The sequence below is a fragment of the Thalia democratica genome, unplaced genomic scaffold, assembly GCF_965202585.1.
Source record: "Thalia democratica unplaced genomic scaffold, ktThaDemo2.hap1.1 HAP1_SCAFFOLD_230, whole genome shotgun sequence".
NCBI lineage: Eukaryota > Metazoa > Chordata > Thaliacea > Salpida > Salpidae > Thalia > Thalia democratica.
The window spans coordinates 17,802-29,997 of record NW_028139348.1 but is presented as its reverse complement, the minus strand read 5'-3'; the positions used below and the strand labels follow the sequence as shown (position 1 = coordinate 29,997).

At 30.8% G+C, this 12,196-nt stretch overlaps 1 protein-coding gene across 1 annotated transcript; it reads right to left on the bottom strand.

Moving 5' to 3' along the window:
* Nucleotides 1-7,223: 7,223 nt before the first annotated feature.
* On the bottom strand, nt 7,224-9,121 carry LOC145845976 (putative lysine-specific demethylase 4B). The gene is made up of 4 exons (XM_082952940.1): nt 9,023-9,121; nt 8,228-8,783; nt 7,722-8,055; nt 7,224-7,590 (listed from the first exon to the last, which is right to left on the bottom strand). Exons 1-4 carry the CDS (start codon nt 9,119-9,121, stop codon nt 7,224-7,226), a joined length of 1,356 nt encoding a protein of 451 aa, XP_082809066.1.
* Nucleotides 9,122-12,196: the final 3,075 nt, after the last annotated feature.

Below are 12,196 nucleotides of genomic sequence, written 5' to 3'. Positions count from 1 at the left end.
ATTAGTAATCAATTTCAATTTACATCTTCAAATCTTGATTTAGGCAAAAGAAGGTCGGCAAGACTCAAATTTAAAAAGCCTTTGGTTTGTTTTTAAATTGTTTCTAACCAAAAAATGTTTATTTTATATATATATATATATATATGTATATATTATTTTTTTAAACCTGACTTTAACGTAAATGTATATTTAAATTAAACTTTTAGTTTGTAAACATCTTTTTTACGACCAGCCAAACTCAAAAATAGCAAAACCTAGTGTATCAATCAAGTTCAGCGTAAAGGATATTTATACAAACAAAAACTTTGTTTTACCCAAACCTAAAGCATGGTCTACGATCTACGAAGAACCTAGCGTTGATAAAAGTGGTAGACTTAAGTAGGTTTCTTGTATTTTCAGTTTATTTATACGTAAGTGGCAACGACCTATTTTAAACAGTTTGATTTTTCTAATTTTTAATTTTTTTTGTAAGTACTTTGTAACGTAAATATTTTTTCGTAAAATTAATTCTTTTTTGTATACACTTGTATTTTTTTTTACCGGTGAATATATCTTATCTTCCTAAAGGTATAGTCTTAAAATTAGTTATTTTAAAAAAGGAATTAATTGGTAAGCTGTAACTTTACTTTTTATCTATTCTTTAGTAAACTAAAGCACACTGTTTACGCTATTGAAAACTAAAATTAGTTTAACTTTTTTATTTTTTTTCGATAAAAAGTAAAACTGAACACTACATGTTTTTTGATTAACTTTAATTAAACCGCAGACTTTTTATTTAAAGTAAACCAATCAAGATCTTATTTCTTTATTAAAAACGAAAAACATAACAAGTTAAATACTTTTGCTAGAAAATTTTAGTCAGTATCTGGTATTTAATTGAGAAAACCTTGACTTATGTAATTTTTATTTTTGTTCAATTACATAAACTAAAAATTATAATTATAAAATACTGCTACAATCATTGTCTATGAAAGTTAAATGTTTTACAGTTTTATTTTTAAAAGTAACTATGATAAAAAAATATTGTTTTTAGGTTATTTAACAAAAAGAAAATAATATGTTCAATTAAATTTGGAAAAACCAGAAAGAAGAAAAAACGAGTAAGTATCAGTTTACTTTAAAATAAAAATGTTCGTATAAACTAAAAAATATAGTTTAGATTTAGGAAAGCTTTTAAACTAGTTCTTTTTAATTGATTTGTTTTTTTAATTAAAGTATTAATTTCAGCTAGTTAATTAAAATAGTTTGTTTTTAGTAGTACGTACAACATTATGATTATGTTCTTTTTTAAATTAGAGTAAAGAAGCTAAAGAATTGATAAAAAAGTTCAAAAGACACCAAAAGAAAAGTTCAGTTTTCAACCTCGATGAAATTCTTGGTAAAATGGACAACGATGATTATGAAACTTTAAAAAGTTGAGTTTTAGAAACTTCGACTGGAACGGGACTATTAACTTTTCTACTCTTATAACTAATTATATTTATATATATAAATATATTCTTAGAGCTTTTTTGAGACTCCGTAGATCTGTACTTAAATTTTTTTGAGAGCAGTGAAACGCTGTTAGTCGGAATAAAGTTTTGACAAAAAAACATCTGTGGTATATATATAAATATATATTTAACTTAAAAAAAATAACAACTCAAAATAGTTTTTTTTGTGTTTATCCCTGTTATTTTGTTTTTAGTTCATTTGAGTAATAATACATTATAATTTAACCATAGAAACAACGTGTTTCATGTCAAATCAATTTACAACTCTGTATTTTTTTACTTTCTAATGATTTGTTTATTAAACCCATTTAATTTTCATGCCTTACTATATACTTTAGTTAAATTGTTTGTCTTTACCTGCTTATAGCTTATAATTTAACTAGTTTTTCAAAAGGTTTTATAGTATTAATATTTTTCTTAATATTTTTTTCCGGTATTTTTTTATTAACTATTATGAATTTTTTGAATTTGATTTTTTTAAATAGAACTTAGTTCACACAAAATTTAGATTATTTGTCATTTTTAATATTATGATTTTATTATAAATCTGCTTTGCTGTGAAACAGTTTAATTTTGTTTCTTAAAGTAATAAAATTGAAAAATAATGTTTTAGTTACAAAAAAGTTATAAACTAGTCACCAAACCACATATAATATTTTAATTGATTCTTTATGGTCAATAAAAAAAAAATTAAGTTAGTTTACAAAAAAATTAAAATCTATAAAAAACATTGTTTAGCATTTTTAATTAATTTATTTAAAAAACTTATTGCATAAAAAAAATTAAAAAAAGGTCTACATTAGTTTTTGGCTAGTTTAAATTCTAATATAGTTTTTCAATAAAACTTAATCTGAAACAGAGCTAAAGGCCAGTTTACCCTTAGTTAACTGATATTAAAAATATTAGTCAAGTTTACTTGCTTTTATCAAAAAGTTTTAACTAATGTAACGTGAATGCTATTCACGTTAACAGCATACTAGTTATTGCGCCAAAATTTTAAACTAATAAGTAAAATGTTACACAATCCATAAGTTAAATTTCAAATAATTAAAAAATCATTAAGTTTTGTTTGGCACTTCTGTTATACCAGCAAAACATTTTAGAAAACGTTGATTTCTACATATTGTAATAGGTATTTCGTTTGACTGTTTTAAATTCTTTATCGTTTTTGTTTTGTTGGTATTAGTTATTAAATTCATTAACTAAATAAGCGCTCTATGGATATACTAATTAGTTGATATAAAATCTTTATAAACTTAGAAAAGTATAAAGTATACTGGTTATGTAAGGCTGTTAATAGGTTGTACTTACTATAAAGTTAAACTTAAAGTTAAAACAATAGTAGCAATAAAAAGTTTTTATTAGATTCAAATATAGACACTAACTAGTTTATATAAAGTCTTTAAAAGGGGATGGGTCAAATATGCACGAAGACACTTTTGTACGAAGACACTTTTGAACGAAGGTCATTTTTAAGCGAAGGGTCTCTTTGGCACGAAAGTATTAAAACCAATGAAATGAAAAAAATAACAAAAACAAGTTTATAAATAAAAATTATCGACCAAGGGTAAGGGGTAAAAGTTATTATTATTATTATTATTGTTTATTGAACGATAAAAAAGCGCTCAAAAAGTTTGGTAACGACGTAAAGTACAAAGGAACCTTCCGGTTATCGAGTCGTACACCACACACATAAAATTTCTTACGGGATATAGATTAAATTTTTTATCATTTAAATATTAAAATATACAGTAATAAAACAATCAACTAAACGAAATAAAAAATAAAAAAAAAACGATAACTTACCGAATTTAGTGTACAAAAATGTACTTAAAGTTTTGTTTAGTAATATAAGAACTAAAAAATAGGTATAACTTTAAATCAACTTATATAAGGAGATAAACGATACTTATAGCAAATATTTGTTAAACGTTAATGATAGGTTACATATATATTTTATTGAAAGACAAAAAATACGCTCAAAATATTTGGTCCTAGGATAACATCCTCTTTAAAGAAAGTAAAAAATAATACGCTGAAATATTTTTACGTTCAATTTTATCAGTATTTTGTGCTAAAAGTGTTATTTTTATTTTATTTAATAATTTTAGTTGAACAGTAAAAACAATTTTACATTCGAATAGATAAATAAACTATTGCATAATTTTTTACTAACTTTCAGGAAGTGAATTCTACCATACCTGAATTTAAATTTTATAAATGAAAATAATAAGATAAGTACTGTGTGAGTTTATGCTTCTAATAAAAAAAACAATAATAGTATAAAAACAACAAACTTTCTGCTGTTTTAAAATATACTTTTTTTATATTTCGAATACTTGTCTAAGTCTAAAATTGTAATACTACAAGGCAAAAAATATTTGTAAACATAAAAAAGAAGTTTTATTTTTCTCTTTCTTTGATTTTCTCAGAAAAAGAGATTTCTTAACATAAGTTTGCTTAAGACAGTTATCTCAGCGTACTTACAAATACTTAATTTTCTGCTAGAGTATACACATCTATAACTTTTTTTACGTTGGAATGCTAAAAAAACAAAACAAAAAGTTTGTAAGTATTCTGAACTTAATTCAAAATAGTGTCTTCGTGAAAAAGTGACCCTTAATTCAATATATTATTTGACCTTTCGTTCATATTTGACACAGTTAATAAAGTTTAAAGAATACTGGTTATCTAAGCCTGTTATTAAGGTGTAGTTACTATAAATTTTAAAGTTAAAAAAGTACTAGTCATATTAAATTATTCATAAGACTTAAAGTGAAAAGTCAAACTAGTATAGATGTTAGAAATAGTTGTATAAATTTAGTAAATTGGTTGCGCCAGCTAGAACTTCATTGTAAAAGATTCATAAAAAATGGTATCAGCCGACAGCATGCATCTGCTAGAGTAGGAGGCGACTCTCAGGCAGTACCACTTCCGCCGGCGCCAGCAGGCCCACCTAGCGGACACTAAAATTTTAAACTAAACTTTTACACGGACTATGATGATCCGGACTATGAAGCGCCCGACCCCGTGGCCGGTGTAGAAAACAACCCTATGGAGTCAGAAAGTGTAGAAAACAGAGTAGATAACTCGAGTCAAGAACAATTATCTAACGCATCGGTAAACCAAGGCGACGATAAAGAGTATGCGAGTTTAGTCAGAAAGAAAAAGTTTGAGCTTGAGAGAATGACGCAGGAGGAGATTGATAGGCAATATAGGATAGCACAGTTGGACCAGGAAATTCAAGAAAGAAGGGGGAGACTGAGCATAAAGAGAACCTAAAGAATGCAAAACTCAACCCTATACCCAGCGACGAGCCATTCCCCCTCAAACGAAGGCTGGCGCCTGTTGGAGCAGGGCAGCGCTAATGTACGATAAGACTTTGACCGTCATTTGAAAAGTCCAGTCAGGGCAAGAAGATGCTGTATAACGGCAGAGGGATGCGATGAGACACCCCGCACGACCTAATTCCCATAGTTTTGCGGTGAAATTAAGAACTAAAATTTCTACTGTTTGGAAAAATTCAAGAATCTAGAACGCAGGGGAAAAACGTAAAGCTGATGCTAGAGTAGTTTGAATAAAAGTGTCAAAAATATGGTACAACAGCAGACGGGGAACGTTATAAACTACTGGAAGAGAGATAGCTACCATGGGTCGATAGGGACCTTTTAGGAAATGTACGAACCATCTCTCAGGAATTATCAGAGCCTCAAGGCGTTCCGGAGAGGTGAAAAGGAAGTATGATGCCCAAGGTTAAGAGGCTAGTAGTTTTTGTGCGTGAGTTGGAGATAGAGATGAGGAAGTGGGTACTGATTCTTACACGATAGCTATAGAAATATTGGTTTTGACATGCTGGTAAAACATCAACTAGCCATTATCCTGCCCGACTCCCAAATGTGGAAAATTGGGTATGGGAGATTAGCAAAGATATTTTAAGCCGCTGATGAACCCACGCCGATAGATGCCTCGACTGAAAAAAATCAACTAGTAAACAACGAAAACCTTTCCTTTGAGGAGAAATGTAAAAAGTTATTATTGTTGTTCCCTGAAGTCACCAAGAAACAAACCTACATATGAAGCCAAAACAGCCAAAACACAATCATGGGCAGGTAATACTGCTTAACCCTTACAAAGCCGAACTAACCAAACATAGAAGAGCTGGAGGTCGGAGAGCCGCCACAGAAGATCATTTTAAGGACCTTCTTAAGCGGGGCGTTGTGGCGCGAGGAGAGAAAAGTCAGAGGGCGTCCCTAAACACTCGCCTTCAGAAGAAATCTAACACTGTGCGCATCAGTGTCGATTTTACAAAGCATAATGCGTCGTGTGCCCACTATGTTATCCTTTATTGAGAAATAACGAGCTCTCTGAGATCATTCCAGGCAGTATACGGTATTTTAATAACGTTTAATTAAAAGACATATTAAAGTTTTCCACTGGCTGCCAATTCCCAAAGATTTGTTGCTATTATTGTGCATAGTACGGTGTTAATTTCTAAGCGCTGCACTTTTGGTCTCGTTAACGCATTGATGAGGTTGTAACTAATAATGGAGTTTCTACTAAGGGGTGGCAGTGATTTCACTTACGTCTACCTTGGCAATATGCTTATCTATTCAAATTCAGAGGACGAACATATTTATCATGTTTATGAGATATTGAAGATATCACCCTGAAATGAGCTCATTCTAAATACCATAAAATACTATTTTGAAAAGTCTAGAGTTTCTCGGCCAATAATTGGTGTGGATAGTACCAATGTCCAACCTTCATAAGTAGAAATTATTTGAGTAGATGATGCCAACTGGGCGCAAAGACCTTAAAAAGTTTCCTCGAGATCCGTAACTATTACAATTGCTTCGTGCCACATTTAGCGAGACTAAGTCATCTCTGAGCCAGATATCTGGGTGTCCCAAGAAGACAAACCAAAACGCCTTAATATTGGAAAACATTAAAACTTTAATAAAAATAATAACTGCTCTAGATAATGCGGAGAAGTTATACTTTAAAAATTCTCAAGTTAAGGATAAAAGATGATTTATTGTATAATTATAACAATAAATAAAAATTTATTTTTTAACTTTTTTCGTGAACAAAAATATGTTGTTCGGGTTAAGTAACATCTTGATATAGTTTATGTTGTAGGTATATATTATTTAGATTATTGTAAAGGTGTAAAGATTACTACAAACTTTAAAAAACTAAATCTAATCGATATAAAATACCTATAATATAAAAAATTCAAATTATTACAATTTAATTTAATTTTATTTTGATAACATTAACTATACTAAAAATAAACACTTTTACAATACAATCATTTGAATACAATCGAAACATGTTTGACGAATTTTTATTTGTAAACTATTGATAAGAATAATAATAACTTTTAAGTTTTGTTTGTCGCCTTTTCTTCAAAATTCTTCAAGCACGGCTTCTTTCAAATTTACACTATAACTAATCTGTAACAGTTATCCCAAACCAATAAAAAAAGTTCATTTCGTACAAGTTTATTTATACTAGTGAAAGTAATAAACTTCATTATCATACAAAAAAATTAGGCACAAGAAAAGTATTATTAAAAGCACAATTAACAGCTGTTTTTATTAAGAAATGTTTAATTATAAAAAAGGTTTAGTAAAAGTATGCAAATTTAGGTTATTCTCAAATCCCCATAAAAACTTCAGTTTTTTTGTTTACTTCACAATTTAAATTGCCGTTCGCATCATCTAACTGCTAAACGATACCCAAGTCCGGCCCCCCAAATTCAACTTCTTCAAGCGCGGAATCATCGTTACTGCCCGCATCTTCCGACATGTGCTCCACGTTAAATTGCCACAAAGCCTTCGCGTTCTGCCTCCAAACGAATTCGACTAGGTCCGGATCGAGAGTTGTCTTGTTTTTTTCCTGCCACCTGAACATTTTGGTGGGGTACTCGTCCATATAGTGGCGGGCGTTTATAAACCTCCTTTGGTTGTTTTTGTCGTTCAGCAGGGATTTTTCCATTCGCTCCTTCCAGTAGACGGTGTCGAAACTTTTGTAGACTTGTTCGTAATCAATAATAAACGAGTTTGGGTCGTCGTACTTTGTGTCGTTAAAAACTCTGTAAAAAAAATCTTTTAATTGTTTTTAATAGCTGTCTTTAATTCTAACATCTTGAAGCTATAAAAACTTTCTTCGTAGCAATGATTAGAACTTTATATCAAAAAACAATTCGTAAGTAACAGAACGAACCTTCTAAACAGCTCAACGTCCACGTTGTAGTCAAACGAGTCCATCTCATCGCAATTGCACCTTTTGTGCTTCACCCCGTACTCAAGCCACATTGGGTGGGCGAAGTTGGCCGCTTCGGCAACGTTCAGTCCGGAGTTATACCCGCAGTGGTACGCCCTGGGAAAAGTTATTATCATGACGCCTTTTTTCTGTTCCGCTCGGTAGACTTCGATGCCATTTTTGGCGACAAACTCGGGGTCGATATGAATCGTCCTGTGCCTTACGTACATCGAGCATTTTTCGTACTCGTTGGGAAACTTCTCGGCGAGAAGGTCGTCAAACTTGTCGGCCTTACCTGGAATTTAAATATTTGGAGATTACTGTATCTAGAAGTAAAAAGAATGTCAATAGCTTTGACAAACACAAATTTTCAATCATTTAATAGACTTTTCTAGTAAAAAAAAAAGACTTTTACTGGACACAAAATACCATACAAAATCATTTTATAGACAACAAATGCTACTAACTTGCTGGAATGCTGAACCATATCTTGGCATCTCCCTGGTGCATGTAGTTCACCGACGGCAGGTCGGCGTCTTCCGTGTGCCACGGGAAAGTCGAGCCGTAAGCGCCGATGTACAGCATTGAGCAGGTGATTCCCGGCACTTGGTACCTGGTAAACTTGCCGTTTGCACCAAAATCACCGTACGCGTACGTCTGCATCTGCAGCATCGTGTCCAGCCTGTTCACGTTACACTCGGCGAACTTCGGCGGAAAGAGGCTGCCCTTGTTGTTGTACGCGTACTCGACCGGCGCGAGACAGTCCGTTTCGAATACGCTGCGGTCCATGGCTTGGTTTGAATCGAACTTCTTCGTTTTTTTCTCGTTGCTGCTTTTGAAGGCCGAGAACTTGACGTTCTTCTGCGGTTTCTCGCCGACGTATTCTCGCACGTAGCAGCCTGCGCCTCTCCTCGCCAGTTTTTCAACCCTCACTGCGCACGTCCACTTCGCCAGCTTTTTAGCCGCGTGCTGCTCAAACTTCGTTCTCCACTCCTCGGGAGTTACAATGGCGACGATACCCGCCTTGAAGTTTAAAAAATATTTTTAATTAAGTTTCTTGTTTAGTGTAAGAAATATTAAACTATATCTTTAAATGTTTCTTTTTCAAGTCTATTTACTAACCTAAACTTTTTTTGATGGATAGAAGACTAAATTTCAATATAAAAAATACACATAAAAGTATTGATTTAAAATTTAAAATAGGTACTAAGGTAAAAAATCATCTTTGGTCTGACAGAAAACAAACAAACAATTAGGAATACCTTGTGGAAACCCTGTCTTAGCATATTGCAATACAGCAGATGGAAATTTTCCATATCTTCCACACTGGCGTTGTAAATTGGTGCCTGCTTTAACACCATGGCTTGATCCTTTCTAGGTAATGATCTTTGAAATTAATCTGATAACACAATTATGCTTTTAGCTAAGTAGAGAAGTAACAATGATAACCATAATCAATAACTAAATTAAGAGATTTAAGCAGAACTTAAGACAAGTTAAGATTTAAGATGAAGCTTTTATTTGATCTCTTTTTGACTAACAAATGAATAAAACAAAACAAGTTATAACCTCTACTACTACTCAGAACAATTATATCTTTTAATGTGTTTTAATTATCTTATCATAATATGGTAAGTTGATTTCTACTTTAAGGCTACTTTTTAAAAATACAAGCTATTTAAAAACAGGTTTGTTTTAATTTTGTTATGCAAAACTTTTTATAAAATTTTGTCCTTTTAAAATAAAATTATTACTTTAGTGCTAGGCTTTAGCTAAAATATTTAATAACTTAAACACTTTACTATATTTTCATATCTCTTTATTATGTTCTAAAAGAAAAAAGTATGATTGTTATTTATTTTTAACAATTCGCATAAAAAACAATGATTATTTTAGGTGAATACAAAATAAGTACTTTTAGAAATCATTTTAAGAACAAAAAATACTGCAATTAGATGTTTTTTTAATTAATGTACATTAGGTTTAAAAGACATAAAATTAAATCGAAAGTTTTATGTAGTTTATTACTTTTCAATTGTATCGTGCTTTTGCAATGATCACAGGTAAACAAACTAATAAGTAACAATGGACATTTGATATATACATTATTAGCATAGTAAATCAGTCAATTAATACCTAAAATAAGTATTTTTAAGTGAAATTAAAGATCAAAGATTGAATTTAGTAACTGAGTTTAAAACATAAGCAAACATTTTTTTTTATCAACGTATAAAACAAAGGACAACAAAAGATAAGGTACAATAAACTAAGTACGTTAAAAAATTACAAAACTACGTATAAAATCATAGTTAAGCAAGTTCAGAAATTAAAGATCTACAAATGGAGCTTGACAATTAAGACTTTTAGTAATTTTTTGTAAAATTTCTGAATTTTCCTACCAGTTCAAATCTCAAATTAGTTAGATTTTTATTGTCTGTGAATGCAGTTTTAAATCGCTCTAGATTGCAGCGGGTACTTATCTTATTATGAAATACGTATAAAAACTACTACTTTTTTGCTTAGAATAGTTTTGTTAAAGTTGTTATATTGCATGGATAACTGTCTTTAAATAACAAGCATATTTATTACAACAGATTACTGTTTTATCAAATTTTACCTTTTAAAACGCCAGTTTTCTAATACAAGTACGATATTTAGTACTTTAGTGAGTGCTCTTATACACTTTTTAAACGTTGAAGTTTTAAATGTTTTTAGTTTGAAATTTTTACTACTGTTTAGTAATGGTCCTAAAATATACAACATAAAATAATACTTAGTCAAATTAAAATCATTCTTAATAAAGATTCATTGTGTTTTCTTAGAATTTAAATAAAATAAGTGATTTATATTTAAAGCCACACAAGCTTATCGTAAATATGAAAAAGTACAATTCAAACCTGACTGGTGTAAAATAAATTTGTATGCTTTTATTGTTTTGAAATGTTCTGACTACCTTGCACTAGATAGGATTTTCAAAACTAGTCAAATTAAAATTATTGGGGTATTAACTATAAACTATCATTTTAGTTCGTTAAATATAAAAACTAGTGATGTATCGTACTCACTATCCGGGTCCGGATCCGGCCGGATATTGCCATTTTTGTCTGATATCCGGATCCGGCCGGATCTTGATGTGAAAAAATAGTCCGGATCCAGTTCCGGCCGGATTTTAATTTGAAAAAAAAGTCCGGATCCGGGTCCGGCCGGATCCTAATTTGATAAAAAAAGTCTGGATTCGGTTCCGGCCGGATCCTAACAGAGATCCGGCCAATTCGGATCTAGTTAGTAAAAAAGAGCATACAGAAAAGTATTTTTTTCAAAAACAAGCCCTTTGTAAATTAAAAAGATTCATTTTCGTAATTTAAAATTAAACACCTACCGTGATTGGCTCATTTTGAACACGTGACTGGTTTACATTAAAACTATGAAATAAATATTTTAGAAATGCAACTCTTTACCTATGTTGTAAGATTAAAACTTTACTACCAAATTGTTAGGCTAGTTTTAAGATTTTTTGAAAAACTCAGGCTAGTTTTCTTTTAGATTTTGAATGAGTTTAAGCTGATCCAGTTTTCAATATTTTGTGATTTTCTAGTTAATTTTGTTCAAGAACTTGATTTTACTTGATTTTAGATTGGTAAGGCTATAGGGGGGTTCTCCTTGATTTTTACAAGTTGATCTTATTTAATAGATTTTAATCTTAGCTACCAGATATTGTTTCTGTGATGTACTTTATCTTTCTATCAATTTTCCTTATACTAAATTTAAAGTTATTCATAGTTTAGTTTTGGCTTTTATAGAAATGAAATTTTGAAACTACAAATGTAAGCTTTACGTTTTATGTGAAAACTAGTGATGTACTGGACTCACTATCCGGGTCCAGATCCGGCCGGATATTGCCATTTGTGTCTGATATCCGGATCCGGCCTGATCTTGATATGAAAAAAAAGTCCGGATCCGGTTCCGGCCGGATTCTAATTTGAAAAAAAAATTCCGGATCCGGCCGGATCATAATTTGAAAAAAAAATTCCGGATCCGGCCGGATCATAATTTGAAAAAAAAAGTCCGGATCCGGGTCCGGTACATCACTAATAAAAACATTAATTTTATTATAAAACTTTCTTAATAAAACGCAATCTCAGTTGTTTTATTACCTTAAGTAATAGTATAAATTTATGAAAACCTCATTGAAATGATAATGGGAAAGGCAGGTAATTACAATTCAATTATATGTGTAGCTGTCTAAATTGCACGAGCGTACAAAATTGCGCGAAGATACTTTTGCACGAGGGGATAAAATTGCACGAAGATAATTTTGCACGAAGGGTAACTTTTGCACGAGCAGACTATTTTGCACGGAGACAATTTTGCACAGGTTAAAATTTTTTACTAATTTTATTTTTTTTATTGATTTTTTTCTCACTGTTACCCCTAAT